At 40.9% G+C, this 21,687-nt stretch overlaps 1 protein-coding gene across 1 annotated transcript in view; it reads left to right on the top strand.

Annotated features, from left to right (window-relative positions):
* NOL10 (nucleolar protein 10) overlaps positions 1–21,687 on the top strand; it is a 66,826-nt gene that overhangs the window by 23,859 nt on the left and 21,280 nt on the right. The window contains exon 13 of the mRNA XM_087823340.1: positions 349–401. Coding sequence (XP_087679466.1) covers positions 349–401 — 53 coding nt within the window. The remainder of the gene's footprint in view (positions 1–348; positions 402–21,687) is intronic.

The raw sequence follows: 21,687 nt of genomic DNA, 5'->3' as shown, positions 1-21,687 counted from the left end.
CTCCCTCATTTTTATTTATAAGGAATAGTATATTGAAACTACATTTCACCTGTGTGTCTGTCTGAAGTTTAAAACTTTCCCCTTAAAAATGATGGCAACTGTATGTCAACCTGAGCACTTTATGGGGGAGTGCTCCTTTCCCCAGCTAGTGCAGGTGCTCTCTCTCAGCCTTGAGGAGCCCCATCGGGGATGGTCAGGTCCAGAAGCCCATGACCTGACTCAGGGTACCCTGATTCAGGGTGCCCTGGCTTAGGGTGCCAGCTGCTGTGCACTGTGTTCTGGAAAACAAGTAGAAAACAAGTTTCTTTTCCCATGTATTTACCTTCTCATTGTGGTTTTTTTTTTTAGGAATGCTTCTTACTGCCAATGAAACCCCCAAGATGGGCATCTATTACATTCCAGTAAGTAGTATGAAAAGGAGTGAAGCTAAAAATAGGACATGCAAAGGTACTTTATTTTAAACTGGACAGATTGAGGGACTTTGGGTCTGCGTGCGACCATGTCAGTCACACACTGTGGTTCACTTTGCTCCCTGGAGCCAGTAAAACAATGCTTTGCCATTCCTTTATGGGAAGCTGCTTAATATCCCACTGAAATGGACAGTAGGAATTAGTCTGTATTCATCATATTTACATTTGTTTTTTTGTTTTCAGGTATTCATAATCTTGAACTTTTTTTTTTTTAATTATCTTTATTGATTTCAGAGAGAGGAAGGGAGAGGGAGAGAGAGAGATAGAAACATCAATGATAAGAGAGTCGTTGATCCACTACAGCCCGCAACCCGGGCATGTGCCTTGACTGGGAATTGAACCCTGATCTCCTGGATCCTAGGTCGATGCTCAACCGCTGAGCCACGCCCGGCTGGGCCATAATCTTAAACTTTAAGCTATTAGTGATCAAGGTCAAATTCTGAAATAAAAGTCTAGTACTGTTCCAGTCACCTCACTGTAATTTGTTTCTTTTAAAAATAAGTTGCATATAAAGAAACTTCTAGATTGCCATGAGCAACAATGACATGCAGTTTGCAGTCCTGTCCTTTTGTTTGTTTCTTAAAGAATTTTTCTCCTACATGTGCTGGAAGCTTTCCCACCCCTTTACCTTTGAGTTTATAATAGGAAAGAAACTTGGGAAATGCGATCGTAAATAGAACACCGCATAGTACAAAGTTGGTGTTAGATTATGGTTGGCAGACACCTCCCATTTCTGAGATTTGGGGAGGAGAGAGAGGGGTGAGGGGTGTTGAAGATCAGAACTAGAGTGGTGAGCTCTCTAGAGCCACAGTCAGCCTCCATTTATGAAAATTCTTCATGTTTATTGTGGGCCTTTTATAATGGCGCAACCATGTGTGCACTTCCAAAACAAAGTTTGCTGGTCGCTGTGACTTTCTGTGGTTTTAGGAAACCAGTTTGTTGTTGAAAGCACCTTGCAGTGGTCCTTTTAGTTGTTAGTAGAATGAAGGCCATTCAAACAGTGGCTTTTCCATTTTCCTAGGTTATTTGTTCTTTTTGCCTGAACTCTCACAGACGCATCTTTCGCATTCCTGTCAGTTTATCGTCTTTCCTTGTCTTCATCTGTTCAGTGTTTATTGATGGCGTCAACTGTGTCAGGCACAGTGCTATATGCTGGTGGTATGACTGAATAGGGTACTTCCCCTTTCATCCAGGGGTTCATTCCTCCAAGAGGTGAGGCATAGCCCAGGATGGGGCTGGGAACTGGTGGAAGTGTGGAGGATACTCAGAGGAACCTTCCAGAGGAGTTGACTGCTCCGGAGAGACCTGAGGATGGCTGTGTGAACTGGATGGGGAGGGCGGGTGCAGAGTGGGAGCAAGGTCTTGGAAGTAGAGGGGACTGTGTGCAGAGTCAGAGAGGAAGGAGTCCACATGGCTGAGCATGAGAGCAATGGGGATGGGGTGAGATCTGAGGCTAAAGAGACGCTCACAGTCAGGTCGCCAAGCTCTGGAAAGCCAGGTGTGGCGATACTGGGCACACAGTCCTGGAAAAGGTGCAGGTGGGAGTGGCAGGATCAGATTTACATTTGGGAGGCTACTTTGGCTGTGCCACCAGGAGAAGGGGTTAGATAGGATCTCGTCCGGAAGCAACAAGAACAGGCTGCAGCCCTCCTTTGGCAGGTGATGGGACCTGCATTACCTGGGCCAGGCCTCCCATTTGGGGAGTTGGAGCTCCTGGGGCTCTGGTACAATTTAAGAGAAGGTGGTAATTTCAGAGGCTCGCTGTCCTTGAGTGACCAGTTGGCACACTCCCAAGGTGTTCATCGATGGGGCCAGCATAGACGACAGGACTGCCTTCCCTCACCCAGCATTTCAGGGTCTTCTCACTGGTCAGCCCCTGTGGGAGCGCTGTCAGTAGAGGCAGCGTAAGTCAGTGTGGCCCTGACCCACGCCCCTCGCCCTGGGGGAGGTCTCTTCACCCTCTTCTCCGGAGTGCTTACTGTGTTTAGATCTTCAGCCACTGCCCGTGAGCCAGTGTCTTCAGTGTGGAGCCTTCCCCATGTCAAAGGCAGGCCAGTCAGCCAGCGGGAAGGTCGACGCAGCCTAAGGTAGAGCGCGAGGGCTGCCCTGGGGGGCTGCCTGACAGTGAGAGCCCCTGGGGTGCGGGGCAGCCCTGAGTGCTTTAGCAGTGCGGCCATCTGACCGGCTTGTGCTAAGGTGGTAGCGGTGTGGATAGAATTGGAAGGACTGTTAAGGTTGTGAGATAGGCCTGGTAACCGATCAGATGTGGGAAGTAAGGAAGAGGGAGGAACCGAAGGTGGCAGCCCGGTTCGTGCCCGGTAAGCATGTGGATGAGGAAGGCGTCCCCGAGTCCGGGAGAGAAAGTACAAATTACTTTCCCTTCTCCATCACGTTCCACCTCTTATGAAATGACCTTTAAATGCAACAAACATACGGCTTTTTTTATTATGCCACAGTGTATGTATATTCCTATTTATTCCACGTGTTACAAAGTAGAAAATAATAGCCACTCTTTCCCCCTTGATATTGTAAGCACTGTAGTATTTGGATGTACTCTCTTTCAGTTATGGTTATAATGTTATGGGTGCAAAGTCAGAGTTTATATAAAAGTTTGTATTTGTAGAAATATTGTAAGGTATTAAAATTACTTAAGATGTGTTTAGTGGTGTCCATCACAGAGTCTGAGAACTCTAGGAGTTCTTCACTTCCCACTCTCTGGGTCTATTTCTCAGGGTGGGTTTTATGTTCCAGGTAGTGGGGACCCTCATTAGCATGCGTGAGAGGGGCCGGATGCTAGCCAGGCGGTGAGAAACTGCTTTCTTGGCAAGTGTTAGCTTATCTTATAAGACTTTAATTTCAACTTTCTAACTCAGATTTAACGGGAAGCTGTGAAAAAAATCCAGAGATGACTCCCAGGCTACTGTGCATGTGGGGACGGTGCAAGCATAGTTATTCTTGCTTAGCTAAGCTTTGTGCTGAAACTTGTCCTCAAGGGTTCCTTCCTGACCTACCTTTTCAGCCTGCTCCTTGCACTGAGAGGTTCTATAGTGCCACTGCCTTTACTTGGAACCAGTAACCCTTCTTCAAAGCAGGAGTGCCCAGGGGCCTGAAAGCCTGCCATTTTCATAAGATTTTATCAAACTTACCAAGCTGATGTTTGGCACAAAAGTTTATTTGAGACCCACAGAACAGAGAGACATTGCGTACGTGATCCATGCCAAGCATAGGTTTGGACTGCGATTTTTGTTGATATCAGCTATGGAAACGTCCTCCCTTTGGGGTTATGCTAAGAATGAAGACAACCTAATGTTCTTCTTGCTTGTTTTAATTTTTGCCTTTCTGTCTGATACCATCTTTCTTGAATACTTGAACTCTTTGTAGATTGAATGCAATTCCTGGTTTACTCTCTTACTCTCTTATGGGGTCACTTACCTGTCCCACTAGCTAGCTGGTCTCTTATGATCTCAAGTGGATTTTCTCCGGTCTTTCCCCCATTTTCTCAGTCATTCTCCTCTTTTGCCTCCTCAAAGACCAGGATTCGTTAACATGTTTGTTTGCTTTTTAAATTCTAGGGCCTAATTCAACTGCAGCCTGAGACTTAATGCCAGAAATTGTTTTTCAAGTTTGGTTTTCCCCTGAAATGTAATTTAATCTAAGGTTGGTTCTTTATAATTAGCACCTTTGGCAACTGTGTGGACTCCAGAGGGACTCCAAGTCTCCCTTGGCACCCACCCCAAACCCAGCCAGGACAGTTGGCATAGTTTCTGCTGGAAATGTTCCAAGAGCCAAGCCCCCCACTTATCCGCCAGCTCCTGAAGCCACTTGTTACCGGGTAGTTGATTGCCTGCCTGATAGCATACATGCCAGCAGGTAATTCTTATACAGTAGGCCAAGGATCAGGTCCTGTGCTCTGACAATGCATTCTGATCGGCCGGATTGAGGACCTGGTGTGATGCAGTCATCGTGTGGGGAATGCGGACGGGTTTCTCAGAGCAGGGCCTGGTCTAGGAGATTTCATGGTGATGATTAGGAGGCCAGACTCTTCCGGAGGAAAACACAGAAGGAGAGTGTAAAGTAAGGACATTTAACTTTTGTTGGATCATCTTTAAAGTGTGTCCAAAAGTTGGCTTTGCACCTAGGACTTCCTTGTTTTTCTCCGTGTGTGTACCGTGCTTCTAAGCGGGAGCTGCTGGAAACACTGTATATGCTCCTTCCTGAGATCTGGGTTTTGATCTGGACCATAATTGACCCAGTGGTGGGTACATTTCATTTAAAAGCCAATACTGAAGGCTCACATACATTTACTAATTTGATATTCGCGTAGTTCCCCAGATATGAGAGCTCTTTGGCCCACTAGTGTATGTTGAAATGGCCCTGAATATATTAGTATCCATGTAGAACCCTAAGAGTGGTGATCACATTTTTATCTAAAACGCTCGTTTAAGCTGAGAGCTGTTAGACACAGTGACAGAGTGATTTTGTTAGATTTTGTTACAGTGCCTGTAGCAACATACTCTCCTGGTGTAGGGAGGTGGTGCCAGATGCAAAGAAAACTGCCCCCTGGGGAATTTCGCAGCATACAGAGGATGTACAAGACAGAACACAAACAGAATAACCAGTTGCTAAAATGTTTCCACACTAAAGGATTTCCCAGCCTGCTGTAAAGAACAGGGGAAGCTTTCGAAACACAGAGCAGGAGGGGACATTTGAGGTCATCTGGTCCACCCCCTTAATTTATAGCCGAGGAATCAATTATTTGTCCAAGGTCAAATGATCAGTTGGTGGCTGAGCTGGATCTAGGACATTTCTTCCTTCCACGTTGCACAGTGGAAATAGCTTAAATCTTGGAATTAGTCTGACCTGAGTTTGAATATCAGCTTTGGCACCTACAAATTTTGTGACCTTGAATGAGCTACTTACCCTGTCTGAGCTTTAGTTTCTTGGAACTACAAAAGGGGAATGATGTTAGGCAGCTGTGCGCAGTAGATGTACCTTGTCATCAGTTATCGTGGTGCCTGATCCATGGCAGATGTTCAGCTGATTATTGCTGTCATACTTCTTGCAGTGAGCACATTTTAAGGGTTCTAGTGGCAAAGAGTATTTAGCGTTATGTGGACATGAGCCTTTATGTAGTTTTTAGAGAGAATGTGATACTGAGCAAGACAAAGATATGCTGAAAGGTTCTGACAAAAATCCTAAGTGTGAGCAAGGAAAATGCTTTCAGAAATGCAACATGGGTTTGTTTAATCTTTTACAAATCATATAAATACAGGTTGAGAAAGAACCATTGAAAGCCATTGGGTTTGCTGTTAATTATTGAGACTGGAAGCAATGATGCAGTCTGATTACTAAAATAAGAAACTTTTAAAAGTGAAGTTCGTTTCCCCCATTGTCATCAGAGCACACACTATAGAAAATGGCAAATAAAGATACATAGAAGAAAACTTGAGTACCTTTCCACCACCCAAAGGCAAGCACATTGACATTTAGCTATATTTTTTCATCATTTTAATCAGAAACATCATTCATATCTTGCTTTTTCCCCCACTCAATTAATGTTGTCCATGTTATTGTGACTCTTGGAGATCATTAAAAAGTGGTTTTGTACATGAATGTAAAAGTAACATATAGTTATTGTTTTAAATGTTTAAATATTGGAAAGGAGATAAAACAACTATATAGTCTTACTAGTCAGACATTCTTGCTAATGTTTTTGTTATACTTTCTTGGTATTTAGGTAATTCTTGGTATTGTAGTGACTTTTAAGCCCTTCAAGTTGGGGGGGAAAGAGAATGAGAGCAGTTTCAGTTAGGCAGCTACCCATTCCGCTTGGTGGGCATATGTCACAGACTAAAATTGAGGAAGAGCCTTTCCTAACGAAGAGAATCAGTCCCAGTTCCCTAAAGCCTCACTTCACCTATATGTGACCAGTTACCTTCTCCCCTTTGCCTTCAGGAAGGTTTATTATGTGTCATTCTTGGGAAACTGAGAAAGCGCTCATTTATTATTTGTGTTATGTGGCTGAGAGGAGGAACGCCATTTGAAAAAGGCTGCTTGAATCTGTTTTTTCCTTCAAAAGGTGTTTGGACCCAGTACCTCTCATAGTGTTACTACAGTGAGTGTGGTTTTGATCATTTACGATCTGGAGTTTTTGGTGTGACAAGGCCACTAGATGGAGGTCACACACTGTGCCTGGCCCTGTTCCAACACCTGAGGAAAATGGTCTCCTTTTGACCCACTGAAGGGCACCTGGAGTGGTTAAGTCTTACCTGCTTGACTTTGAACCTGATCTTTATATAAAAAAGCAATGAAATTAAACTTCAGAAGTATTCATTGCAGTGGATAGAGTAGGGGAGGGGAAAATATTAAAAATACAGCTAGCGAGTTAGGGCTGAACAGCAGCGTCTGTGAAAAGAAGGTCTGTGAGCTTTATTCAGCGAGGCATGAACTTTAAGCAGAATGGCAGCAGTGATGCCACATGTGAGTGGGGGTGGGGAAGGCCAAGGTGCCATGAGGGGTGACCGTGGGGCTGTTAACATGGTAAATGTTCTTTGAGAAATACTTTCTATGGTGAGGGTCTGAGACAGCTCAGAAAACAGTTCAGGAATCATGATACCAGGCACCGTCTGAGAAGGCGTGTTTTTAGAATAGGGAAAGAGTAAGATCATGAGAGAAAGGCGCCCGATGTAAGGTGAAGGAAATGCCGGGGCGCTGGGCTGAAGGAGGAAACTGGCGTTACTGAAGATGCAGGAGGAGCTGTCGGGAAGTGGGAGTGAGGGAAGGACTGATGTTTCAGAACTCCTGAAAGGAAGAAAAGGACATTTAAATGAAAACCACAATTCATTTTAAATTGAGTTCAACTTTGAGCTCAAAGGTGCGTATTTCTTAGATGTCTTGATTCACAGTAATGCAAATGGGACATATGCTTAATTTTGTTCTCCAAAAAAAAATCTTCAAGATCAAGCCAAGCCTATAAGAAAGATCTGAAAGGATAAGACATCTTATAAAAGGTAGAAGACCCAATTTATGGAGGGAAAAAATGTGAGTTACTTATAGGCAGAGTGTGGCAGGTAGTGCAAGAGTTAGATTCCACGCTTGGTGTATTTCCATCACCTTTTTCTAATGGTGAGCAAAGCTGATGCGGAGGGGTACTGCGTTTCTTTTATGAGTCTCCTTTCTAACCCAGGCTCAGCAAATCTGCTGTAGTTGAATTTTATCTATGTGTGAAGTTGCTTTATAAGGCTTGGTGTTCTATTTGTAATTTTTCAGTTACATATTCATCATTATCAAATGGGAAGTAAGGCACCCAAGTCAGGTGGCTAATAAAGCATTCTGTTCTAATACAAACAAGTTGTTTATGTCTTTAGAAAGGGGAAATGTGAGCTTCCTATTTTCATTTAAACACCTTTAGGCAGCAACATGGTATCCGTGGTGTTTTTTCTCAACAAAGGAAATCCTCTCCATTTCCCATGACAGTTTATTGGGTCACAAAAATAGCAGACATAGAGAAAGCATTAACGTGTGACACTCAGGAAGTAATTTTCTGAGCATCCTGTCACATTTTCAGAAGTTAATTTAGCTCTGCCTGGGTAAAAATACATGTAATTTCCCTATGAAAATGTTTGATGTGCATATGACATTTATAATTTATCAGATGATGCTTGTTTTGTTTAAACAGTTACACATCTGGCATGCCCATCTTCTTGAAAATAAATGACTTTCAGTTCTGATTCTAGTTACTCTGTTTGAATGCGTTTTTGACCAGGGTCCTGTCTCCCCGCTCTGGCTGCCCCCTTCATCGTGGTGCTCGCCGTGTTGGTCTCCTTCCTGTCGACTGGAGGGGAAGTCTGGTGTTCCGGTGCTCTAATGGTGCACATAGGTGGTGGCAGGACAGAGTGTTCACAGCCAGGGTGGGTTTTAGCTTCAGAGTGGGCCTACCTGCTTGACTCATGTGACAGATTCGTGGATAAATAGGCCCTGGCCTCCTCGGGTTTTTTGTTTGTGTTTTGTCTTTTCCTTAAAAATAGAATGTGGGTTATACAAATAGGTAAGAAACTAGGGCCACATTCTTTTAAAAGGCCCAACTTATACCGAAAAGTAATAGTAAAGTTCTGGACTTGCACTGCCTTTACCTGATTCCATGTTCTCAGATTCCAAGAAAGCTCGTCTGCCTCTGGTGCCCACAAGCTCGGGTGAGTGCCCCATGAGGGCAGGACCCCTGTTTCACTTGTCATGTCCTGGTGCCTAAACAGTGTCTGGTACTTCGTGGGCTCTCACTGAATACATGCTGATTCAAAGGAGTGAATATTATTATACTTCATTTTTAAAAACTTTCAGAGAATTCTCAAATATACATAAAAGTAAAGAGAAAGACAATGAACCCCCTTCTTCCCATCTCTTCACTTCAGTATTATATTATCAGCTTCTCCCCCCATGCTTTTTGGAAGGTTGGAGGTGGGATAGGCTTATATTACTAGCACTTTAAATTGTTCGAGAAGGTAGTTGTTGAAAATAGTTTAACGGGAATGAGTACTTGATCTTCACATTGGCACAGGCCTTTGATTAGGTTATACATTGACCCTGAGGAACAATGTATGAGTGATGGTAGTGAGGAATATTGAAAGTGAGCTGCCTGTCTGTATCGTTGACATGTCTGCACAAAGTTTCACACATTCACTCACTCAGTTGACTATTTTTTAGAAGACACTTAGGTTCAGCACACAACTGAGTGGAATATATAGAGTTCTCACATACTCCTTACAACACACACACACCCTGCTTTACCGTCCACATTCTTTCTGCGCCAGAGTGGTACATTTGTTACACTCCATGAACCTATATCAGCACCTCATTGTCACGCAGGGTCAGTAGGATTCCTGTTGCACATTCTGTGGGCTTGGACAAATGTATAATGACATGGATCCACCATTATGTGTTGTACAGAATAGTTTCACTGCCCTAAAAATCCTCCGTGCTCTACCTGTTCATCCCTCCCTTCCTCTCCCACCAAGGCCCTGCAACCACTGATCTTTACTGTCTCCATTGTTTTGCCTTTTCCAGAATGGCATGTATTTGGAATCACAGTTTGTTGCCTTCTCAGGTTGGCTTTCACTTAGTAACATATCTTTGAGTTCCTCTGTGGCTTTCTGTGGCTCGATAGCTCATTTCTCCTTATTGCTAAGTACTGCTCCACTGTCTGGAAATATCACAATTTGTTTATTTGTTCACCAATTGAAGGGTATTGTGTTGCTTCACGTTTGGGCAGTTAAACGTTCTGTGCAGGTTTTTGTGTGGACGTAAGTTTTCAGCTCCTTTGGGTAAATAGCAAGGAGCACAGTTGCTGGGTCATATAAGTGTGTTTAGTTTTGTGAGAAATGCCAGGCTGTCTTCCAAAGCGCTGTGCGTTCCCAGCAGCAGTGTGGAGGGGGAGTCCTGTCCGCCACACCATGGTCAGCATTTGTGCTGTGTTTTGTATTTCAGGCACTATAATAGGCATGTTGTTGCATAGTGTTTTTTTACGTGCATACGTCATGATTCGCTTACCTAGAATTCTCTTCGAGGATGTTTATCACCATTTCTTTGAATTCTGTAAGCTAGCGCTGTTGATGGAACTCTCTGTGATGATGAGAACATTCTAGATCTGCTGTCGATATGGTAGCCATGGCCATGTGTGACTGTTGAGCACTTGGAATGCACCTAAGGAACTGAGTTTTAAATTTTATTTTATTTAAATTTAAATGGCCACATGTGCCTAGTATCTGCTTTATTGGACTGTGCAGCTCTAACTGTGCCAGAGCCAAGTCAGATCATTGGGCTCCTTTCTTGGACCTCATTACTTTGGTCTTCATAGATTGCAGTTTGACAGCGTTTCTCTGATGTTTAACAGTTATGTGACATTTCTTTCATAAAGCTCTTTTAAAGAAACACTGCTCAGTGTTGGAGTCCCTTAAAGAAAGATCTGTGATGTACTTCTTGAGGTTAATTCCAGGAGTTTCTCTTTCAGACATATTTGTATACTTCCCTTTATCAAGTAAATAATGTCTTTCTACCTTACTGTACATCTCTTTTGACCTTGGCTGCCAGAAAGCCCAGAGTTAAATTTTTGGTTCAACCATAGCAGGTGGTCTTTTACCTCTCACCACTTCTCCCACCAGACTACACAGCTTTCCAGTCATTCTGAATTTAAAGATTTTATTATGTATGTAGTGTTTCTTCTCTTTTTGAAAATGGTTAGATTTTACATGAAGTGTTTGGAATCCGCCCTCAAACACCTCCAAGAGCAGATTAGTACTGTGCACACTACTGCCCCTCACAGCCCTGCGTGCACTTATTATGTGCCTTCCTAGGACAACGTATGGTCATGTACGAGGACGCTTTTACCCCCGTGGGAAGGCTCTGAAATGACATGCTACCTAGGGTTGTAGAAAGCCGCTTAAACAGTTAGTGGTTGGCTACATTTCATTTGCTGTGAGTCAAAATTGGGTTCCTTGACCCTCTTCTTTTGCTCAGCCAGTAATGCTCGCCTCGGCTGCCTTTGGAAACCCGTGGCGAATCTTATTTTGCTTGAATTTAAAATGTATCCTTCAGGATTTCCTAGTTCCATGCATGGTGCCCTGCAGATAAGCAGGAGTTGCTGAATGTCTTTGATCCCCCTAGGAGAGCACTGCTAAGGTGCACGGCCTTGAGGGAAAAGTATACATACATTTAAAAGCAGTTTATTCTTCCTCTGTTTCTGCCAAGTTCCCATCTCTGGATATTTTTAAATACTGCATTAGGATACCCTTAGTTTTTACATAGACTTCAGAATTAAAAATTAGGAGGCATAAGGATATGCTGAAAAATTATTAGTAAATTCCTTTGCCTGCAAGGAAGTAGGCTAGGGCCAGGAAACTACTGATGTGGTAACCAGGATGACACACCGAACCATCTGTTTCACTCTTGGCAGGAATAAAATGACAAAACAAGGTCCTGGAGAGTGCTCATTGCCAGGTGTGTGATCAAAAAGATAAATACTTTTCTCGTGATAAAATTGGCCTTGCGCCTTTAGCCCCCTGGGGTAGTTTCTTTGAATTTGGGGCTGTGTGCAGGCATAGCCGTCAAGGTTGAGCATTTTTAGCATAGTTGGGACATTGGGAGAGGAAAGGACTGAAAGGAGAGGAGGTTACCACTGCTTGGAGTTACTGTAACTGTGGACCCTGGGTGCGACCTCTAGGAAACTGCATAGGATTTCAAGTGTAACATGGTGATAAACACCAAATGGGATTTGTAGCAGAGGTTCAAGGCCAGGCTCTTCAGGAAGGAAGGAATGGGAGACCTTGAAAGAAATGTGTTTTCCCTACTTAGCAGTGGACTGTGCAAAAGATGGGGGCCATCTTAAGATACTCTTTTTTTTTCTTCAAATCACTTTATTTATTTTTAAAATATATCTTTATTGATTTCAGAGAAAGGAAGGGAGAGAGAGAGAGAAACATCAATGGTGAGAGAGTCATTGACTGAGTCCACAACCCGGGCATGTGCCCTGACCGGGAATCGAACCTCGATCTCCTGGATCCCAGGTCGATGCTCAGCCGCTGAGCCATGCCCGGCCGAGCATGGTGCTCTTTCTTTTTCCCTGAGAATTGAAGGAAAATGGAAGCTGAGGGTCTTTTCATGCTTTTTATGGCATCATTTGTCATTTTCATGAAAAGCAGACAGAAATGTCATTTTAGGGGAAAAGCATTCAGTCTTTCACCATTAACTACAGTGTTGGCGGTGGGTTTTTCATAGATTTTTTTTTTTTTTTTTTTTTTTTTTAGAATTACATTCTTTTCTATTTTGTTAAATGTTTTTATCGTAGGTCAAGGTTGGATTTTGTCAAACACGTTTTCTGTGCCTCTGAGATGATGTGGGCTTTGCTCTCTATCCTGTTTATATGGGGTACTGTATTGATATTCATATGTGGACCAGCCTTTCCCACTTGGAAATTGTGGGTGATCCTTTTTATGTGCTACTGGGTTTGATTTTCTGTGATACACATAAAGGATATTTATAAATTCTCCAAATTTCCTTCTGTTACTGGTTTCTAATTTTATTTAATTGTGATCAGAGGACATACCTTGTTTGATCTCTGTCCTTTTAAATTTACTGAGACTTGTTTTGTAGCCTGGCATGTGTCTGTCCTAGAGAGTGTTCCATGTGCACTTGAGGAGCATGTGTATCTGCTCTTACTTTGTGGAGGGTTCTTTAGATGTCTGTTAGATCTAGTTACAGTTGTTCAGGTCTTCTGTGTCTTTGCTGTCTTCTGTCTAGTTCTGTTTATTATTGAAAGTGGGATATTGAAGTCTCCAGTATTGTTGAGTGGTCTGTTTCTCACTTTTACTCAGTTTTTGCTGCATGTATTTTGGGGCTCTTAGGTACATATATGTTTGTAATTGTCATATCTTCTTGATGGGTTCATCCTTTTAATGTTATCAAATATTTTTTTCTCTAGTAACAGTTTTTATCATAAATCTATTTTGTCTACTCTTATTATAGGCGCTCCTGCTCTCTTTTGGCTACTGTAGTTTGCATAGTATATGTTTTTTTCATCTTATATATTTTTACTTTCAACCTGTTAGTGTCATTGAATTTAAAATGTGTATCTCGTGCCCAGACTAGCATGGCTCAGCGGTTGAGCATGGACCCAGGATCCAGGAGATCAGGGTTCTATTCCCCGTCAGGGCACATACCCGGGTTGCAGGCTAGGCAGCCAATCGATGACTCTCTCATCATTGATGTTTCTATCTCTCTCTCTCTCCCCCTCCTTTCATCTCTCTGAAATCAATAAAGATATGATTAAAATAAATAAATAAATAAATAAATAAATAAATAAATAAATAAATAAATAAATAAACTGTGTCTCTTGTAAACAGTATGTAGTTGGATCATGCATTTTTGATCCATTTAAATTTAATGTCATTACTGATAAAATAGGATTTATATCTGCTTTTTTTGCTGTTTGTTTTCTAAATGTGTTATGTCATTTTTGTTCCTCAACTCCTTCATTACAGGCTTTAGTGTTACATAGATATTTTCTAGCATACCATTTTAATTCCTTTTTGTTTGTTTTACTATATTTTTTGAGTTATTTTCTTAGTGGTTGCCCTGGGATAAATTGACATCTTAATTTATAGCAGTTTAGTTCAGATTAATACCAATTTAATTTCAATATTTTACAAAAACTTTATTCCTATATAGCGTCATTTCCCTCCTATTTTATACATTTATTGCTTCAAATTATATCTTTAAACATTGTATGCCTATCAACTTAGATTTATAATTATTGCATATGGAGTTGTTTTTGACACGATGGGAAATCACCTGCTAGTCTTACTAAGAATTCCTTCTACATCAGGTGTCATTTTTCTCCTGATGCTTTCAAGGTTATCTCTGTCTTTTTTTTACAGTTGGACTATGATGTGTGTATAGCTTCTTGGATGTGCATATTATCATTATTATTATTACCAATTTTGAGGCATTTTGGCCATTATTTCTTCAGGTAGTCTTCCTGCCCCTTTGTTTCTCTTCTTCTGGGACTCCTATGATGTGTGTGTTGGTCTCTTTAATGACACCCCACAGCTCTCAGGCTCTGTTCACTTTTCTTTCTGTCTGTCTCTCAGACTAGATCATCTCAATTTACCCATTTTCAAGTTTGCTGATTTTTTCTTCTGCCAATTTATATATGTTATTGAGCCCTTCGATTGAATTTTTAATTTCATTTGTGTTTTTTTAACTCTAGAACTTTTTATTTAGTTCTTTTTTTATAATGTTTGTCCCTTTATTGATATTCTTTTCGATGAGACATTTGTTCTTATACTTTCTTTTATTTCTTTAGACATGGTTTCTTTTTAGTTCTTTATGCCTATCTATAATAGCTGATTTAAAGTATGTGCCTGTAAGTTCAGTGCTCAAAAAATAGGTTCTGTGGACTGCTCACCCCTACCACCCCCCACTGCTGGTGTTTGGGCCATGTTTTCTTTCATGTCTTGTAATTTTTTGTTGAAAACTTTTAGATAATATAATTTGGCAGTTATAGAACTGCCAGGAAGGCGGAGGGGGTCATTGTTATTGTTGCTGTGTTTGTTTGATGGCTCTCCTGGACTAAGTCTGTAAAATCTGATTTCTTTGTTAACTGTAAGCACCAAAGTCTCTGCTTGGTTCACGGAATTGTCAGCTGATGATTGAACAGAGATTTCCTTAAATGCCTGGAACCAGTAAGTCTCCCAGCCTTTACAGAGTGACCCCTGTAAATACAAGTCAGATCATGTCATTCCTGCTCAGAACCTTCCAGTGGCTTCCATCTCACTCAGAGGAAAAGGTAAAGTCCTGTAATGGTCTACAGGACCCTACATGATATAGCCCTCTACCCTCCCTCACTCCTCTGTTTCAGCCATACCAGGTGGGGGGTTTTGCTGATCCCCAAACATGCCAAGCAATTCTGACCTCAAGGCCTCCAGTTGCCAGATACTCTCCTGGTTCTTCCCTTTCTCTCCTCCAGGTCTCTATTCGGTTGTCACCTTAGCATGGACTTCCCTGTCCGCTCCTCCTCCCCTGTACCCCGTTCTCCATCACCCTCATAGCTTTATTTTCCCCATAGATCAGAAATTACCGCCATCTGTCCTCCTCTCCACTGTCTTTCCTTAGCTTGCTTATTGCTCTCCTCCCTGGAAGGGAAGCTCTGTAAAGGTAGAGGTGCTTGTCCGTCTTCTTCACTGCTGTCTGTATAGTGAAGAGAAAGCTGCTGGACAATAACCGATGAGTGAGTGAATGGTGACCTTGGACAATCTCTTCTTACTTAAGAATGAGGCACTCAAATGCCTGTTGGGAATTCTTTGTATGTGATGGTTTTGTCTACTACCGTTTTCATGCTAACTCTTCAACTAGTGACTATTGGAGGATTCTCAGATATCACACGTGGAAGTCTGTCTTCGGGGATCTTTTGTTTCCTGCAGAGAATCCCCCAGTTTCTTTCTGGAATTATGGGAGTTTAGGCTGGCAGGAGTGGACGCACAGCAGCATATGCTTGGTTTCTGGCATTCTAGGAGCTAAGAAAAAGAGCCAAGGGGCACACAGTTTGATATGTAAACTGCCGTTTAATTGTGCTAATTTCAGCCCCACACTCGTGTGGAACAGCTGTCCTCCACTTTCTCCAGCTATGCTCTGGTCTCCTAGGGTGCTGGGAACTTGAGTACTCATCAGTGCCATCAGCTCCTCTCTATTCAGGCCCATCTTCCCCGATGCATGGAGCCTGCAGGTGCTGGGTCTCAAAGACTCTGAGGAAGAGGAACGTGCTCTCCTTTCTCTTCATTCACCTCTGTGAGCCCCCAACACGACCTTTAAACTCCTTAACCACTGTGTTTTCTCCTGTTCTTTTTGCTCTTAAAGGTTAATACCTTTTTGTATTCATTTACTGTCATTTTAACTAGGCTTGAGACAGAGAAGAGACAGAAATACATAGTGTGGCATTATTAACTGAACATTCTCTACAGTTGTCACTGTCAGTTTTATTTTTGTATTTAAGTATTTGCTTGGGGTGTCCTGTCTCCCCGACCCTTAGTGCAGGCACTCCATCTTAGGCTTGCTTGTACTCACAGAGGCCCCACCACGTAGGTTAACTATCAGTTTCACTGATAGTGGCATAAGCAATCTTACTTTTCTTTCACTTAGCCTTATATTTTTATCATTTCATTTCAGTGCCTAAACTACTTTTCATCTGAAAAATTGAAATCATAGTAGGTATTAATTTTTCTCCTTCTTAAAATAAATGTGAAATTAAATTGCTTCTCTGCTAATCTGATTTTTAGGAATGAGAGAACAAAGCACTACAAGTAGAGTACCTTTAAATGACTCATAATTACTCACGAAATGCACATAAATGTGGGCATGCAATCAGGCAGCTCGTTATGTGGCCAGTGCAATTACATGCTTAAGTGCATGGCCACGCCCTCGGCTCACCCAGCTGTCTCTCTTCTCTTAGGTTTATGATCAGTTATTATTAAGCCCCAGCTGTCAGAAAATACATGCTGGTGCTGGTGATGCCTTTCAGTTAATAATGGAGGAAACATTTGCAAAGGAAAATTTCCTTTGAGTGTACATATTGCAGAGATGGTTTTCTTAGTTGGCAAAATCCTACTGGAGATTGCAGGCTGTGCAATTAGGAAAATTATCATTTATCATAATAGTGGCATTTACAGTATAATATGCCTTCCTCGTCTCTGATCTGCACTTCTGAAATCCAAAAGCCCTGAACAATTTTATGTAACTCATTGGTGGCAGAACCTAACCTGACCTGCTCATTAGCATGATGATGAGGCTTTTCTAGGCTGTATTTATCCCAGATCACTGGTACTAATGTGTTTGATTATGGACCACCAACCTAGACCCCTCGGGAGAGTTTATGTAATACACAGTATACAGACTGTCTTGCCTTTTAAAATGCAAAAAAAATCCTGAGTTTCAAAGCCTTTCGGCCCCAGTAGTTTCTGATAGAGTTAAGGCCTTATAGTAAGAGTGACAGATCTCTGTTGGCTGTGGGTTAAAATTCTTATAGAGGGTTAAAATCTTACCTTTTAGAGTGTTTTATTATTTTTTTGCTATTGCTACTAATATTTTTGCTATTTTTATTGTTGTTATTGCTCCAGTTCCAGAACTGATATAAATATCTACTTTTAGGCTGCCCCAAAAAACACTTCTGCTAACAAAATATTTAATGATTTACATGGTTGCAAGGTGGTAAAATGATTTTATAGTCAAACTGTTCATTGTTACTTGTCATTAAGTACAGTTCTTTATCTGTTCAGTGGTGCCATAATATAAATAATGTTTAAATTGAGTTTCTCACATTATAGTAATATTAGATCACTAAAAGGTAAAATTGACAATTCTTCTAATCAGGCATCTTCTCTATAATTAATGAGTAAAATATATATTAATTTTATGTGGCATTAAATTCTAACTGTGGCAGCTATGTTTTACTGAGTATAAAATCATGACCTCTTAGAGTGTTTCAAGATAATAGTGTGTCTCCTTCAATGCTCCCTCAGTTTCCTGCCTCAGCAGGTAATGGGCTGCCAGAACCATTTAAAAATTTCTCTTCTGTGGCACTAATCACAATGTATTGCACTTGATTGTTTCCCAAACTTGTTTTACTTATATTTCATCATTAGCACTTAGCTTTTAGTAAATGCTCACTTAAGCTTTTGAATGAATACAGTGAAGTTAAGAAAATTAAGAATCTTCTAATCCTTCCACACATATATTGCTGTATGTGAAACAACTCTTTTCCTGTTAGATTTCATTCTGCTACCTAATTTTATAGAGTATACTGTACCTGGAACATAATAAACTCAGTAAATATGTGATGATTGAAAATCTACCTCCTTACATTTAATGGGTCAAGTTTTATTGTCTGAACTTAAAATAAGTCCTTCTGCCGTGTGAGTTACACTCTCTGATGCTATCACCATTCTCTTTCCAGTTATTCAAACATAGGTCCCACTTCACACTATGCTGCAATACATTTTGAAAATTTTTTAGAAGAAGATTTTTAAAACTCAGCTGCATGTACTTGGATGTATTATATGCTTCTGTGTGTTCTGATGTAATTGTATTTCAGTTAAACTTTCCCATGCATAAGCCCATTTTTGTGCTAAGCTACTTATTGTCTGTTGGTATGGTTCTACTGGAGTAATTAAGAATTTTCTTAGTTGCTAAAGGTTTTTAAATTGTTTTTTTTAATCATTAGAAATACAAGACAATGTCAAATTTAATTGCTGTTCTATATTATTATTTTCTTTCATATTAATAATAGGAAAATAAAATTATTTTGTCATACTCAGTAACATTATAAGTAACTGGAAAAATGGAGCCATTTACACTAAATTAGTATAGTTTGGGTCTTTGTCTCCAATAACATTAACAATACTTTTCTTTGTTGTTATTTTAATCACCCTTGACCTGTTAAGACTATCTATCTAATGTCCTCAGCCTAGTCTCCTGAGGCACAGTAGTTCTTCAGAAGTAGAGTGGGGAGGGCCACCCTTCCCTGTCAGCTCCCTGAGAATTTTAATATTCACCCTCTTTCCTCCCCACCCGTAGTCATTTTTGTGCATTACCAGAATCTATGAGAATTTTGAGTTTTAAAATTAAACATGTAATTAACATTTTAAAGGCAGATTGTAGTCATCAAGGCAGGTGATCTTGGGCACGTGGCATGTAGTTTTATGTACTTTAAAATTGGTTCTTCCACCTCATGGGTTAGAACCAGCAGATACTTGGCTGCCTTTGAGTTGAGGCCTTCCCATAACATGTCAATAAAGAGTCTTTCCTATTTTGGAGGCGCAAGTGTTTCCATTTAGATTGCTTGACAAGATAGGGAAGTTGCTAAGGGACCCACAATATCCCTTTATAGCAGCTTAATGGATCAGTTTCCAGTTCACTACTTTTACTGACTTGTGACTTTAGGAAATTTTTATAAATAAAAAGTGGAAGGTCATTAACAGCTAATAGAAGTTTTAAATAGAGCAGTCCTCACCCTTTTTCTGAAACAGAACTCTTAGGGTGCATAAAAATGTAGATAAACAAGTAATAATCAGTTTTGACTGAAGTATAAATATAGGAATATAATGACAATACAGAAAAACCCAGAAACTTTTGATATAGTAGTAATAGTATACCACTGGTTAAAGAATGCTTTCTTGAAGTTGTAAAGCCTGAAATTTAGGAAATAAGTTAATATATTTTAAAGGATTAGTTGGAGGTTTAATATATTTTATGAATGAAGACAGCAGGGATTTTTACCAGTTAGTTAATGTTGGGTTCATTCTAGGTCCAGCAGGGTGCGTGCACATGGGTAAGCCCCTCCTTACTGGCTAAGCGGCCACTGTTTGGGCACCTTAATGGTAGACCTTTGAGGAAAGCTCTACTGTGGTTAAAACCTGAGGTTTAATACCTCTTAAATCAGTCATTTGAACTTTGTTATGGTTGTTCTGTGTTATTTTCTCTGAAAAGGAACTAGGGAAACGTGGTTAATAAAATCAGCCCATTAGATTTCATTTTGTTTTTGATGGAACTATTTCCTCCTATAAAATTTAATGACCATGAATTTGATTGCAGAGGTTATTTACCATAACCAGACCTGTCCCTGAGAGGCAATTTGAAACAATTCCATTAGGACCAGATAACTGATCAAAAAGCACGTTGTGGAACATTATGAAAAGGACTGGGAAAGTGAATCAGATCTGGTCTGCTGTTTTGATATTTCAGCCGTGTGTCTGACTGATTTAAGGTTCAGAGGTGAAACTGCTTTATTATGAGGTCTTTTAGTAACCAGTGTCCATCTGACTTTACCAAAAAGTGTTCTCATATCCAGTGGTTTTATAGTGAGGCATCTGAGTATTTTTATCTGAATAAGGACAATTAGACAATTTAAAAAAATTATCAAATGGGACCTTTTAAGTCTTAGTACCTTATGCACATGAAAGTCATGAATGCATTTGGACATGTTTTGTGTTTGAGTAGATTTTTGTAAGAAATATTTATTGAACAGTTGCTGCTTGGCAGGTAATGTCCTAGGTACTGGCAATTCACTATTTAAAACACATGAAGTTCCTGCTCTTCCGAGAGTAGGAGCTTGGACCTTACATTCTAGAGAAGTGATAGTGGTACTTCCTTCCTGTCTGAGAAACGATGGCTCTCTCGGGTTGTACCCGCCGTGGGGTGGAGCTTTCCATGGGAGACTTAAGGCTGATGGGAAGCAGGTCCCCCTGTAGTGGCAGGTGCCTGAACTCTCACTCTCAGAAGGTGCCCCGTGGTTTCCCAGCTTGCTCATGTGTTCATTCCACCTTGAAATCCTTTCGGATATACTCACTCAGTGTCCAGCCAGCCCTGTTTTCTGCAGCTCTCGCCTATCTTCCCTGTGGACTCCGCGCAGTCTCAGTGCATTGCGTTAAACGGCTGCTTGTGTGCAGGCGTGCGCGCGCCTCTCTGCTCCAGCTGACTTGATGCTCCTTCAGGGAGATCACGGGCAGGGACTGATGTAGCACAGTGCTTTAAATGTGGCAGTGTTTGGTATCAATACTTGTGACTACAACGACTATCCTAAAATTGCTTAAAATCTTAGCAGTTTCTTTAAAAAGTGTTCTTCATTGAATGTTTAAAAGATGCTTTGCATTTCTTGAAAGTTTGTCTTCTAGGGTTACAGTCAAACCACTTCATGTATATAATCTTGTTTTCAAAAATTGTACAGACTGTAGTAATATGAAACTTCTTGATAGGACTCCTGTGCTCACTGAGAGTTGTTTTTCATGTTCATGGCCTTCGGCGGTAGGGGTGGAGTCATCCTTTCAAATCAGGCAAAATATATATTAATATGGCTATATCTGATATCCTTTTTTTATTGAAGAGGGCATTAGGGGCCACTTTTCTTTGTTATAACTCTCTTCCTCCCCACCTTCCCTTCTCCAAACAGTTTAAGCTAGATTTCATCATTTCTGTTATGATTTGTTTTTTTCCTGATTGATTGATTACTGTCAGAATTCACAGGCAGGTAGTCAGTGGAAGTTCTGTTTGTCAGAGGCAGTGTTCTCTCTCCTGAAAGCCCCCACTTCAGAGAGGATTTCAACAGCATAGCTTCCCACTGAACTGGAGTTTCCTCTGGGCTCGGCCTCTCCTCGGTGGGTGCGGCGTCTGTATCAGATCCAAAAGCAAAAGGCAATCAGTAGTTTATGGATTGCAAACTGAAGGACTACTCAGATCTTATTAGTTGATTATAAATTCTGTTCAGTCCTTTGTTCCTCAACCTTTCATTGGGATTAATTCATGGATCCTGGCATCCCAATTTAGGTTAAGTATGATAAATTTTATATACAGAGTTTTAATTTTTAATGAATTAAATGAAATAGATCATATAAGAGCAGATATAATTATCAAGTAATTAGTTGAAAACCCTTGAAAAAGGTAATTCTCATTTTGGACCTTTCTCTTTTGTGAATGACAAACTTTAAAAATCTGCTATACCAAATGTATTTTTGTAGATTCTAGTATTGTTTTGAATGAAAGAGGTGATAGATAAATGGATGGATGTTATTATAAGTGCCTGAGTTGTTTCTGTTTCTGTAGTCTGATGTGAGAATATCATTAATATCTTCGGTCCCAACCTAAAAGGTTTCCTGACAAGCCTGGTCCCCCGTTTTCGCTCTCT

This window comes from Miniopterus natalensis, chromosome 13 (genome assembly GCF_054644295.1).
Source record: "Miniopterus natalensis isolate mMinNat1 chromosome 13, mMinNat1.hap1, whole genome shotgun sequence".
Classification (NCBI taxonomy): domain Eukaryota; kingdom Metazoa; phylum Chordata; class Mammalia; order Chiroptera; family Miniopteridae; genus Miniopterus; species Miniopterus natalensis.
The sequence above is the reverse complement of the archived record's forward strand: the minus strand, read 5'-3'. Positions and strand labels throughout refer to the sequence as shown.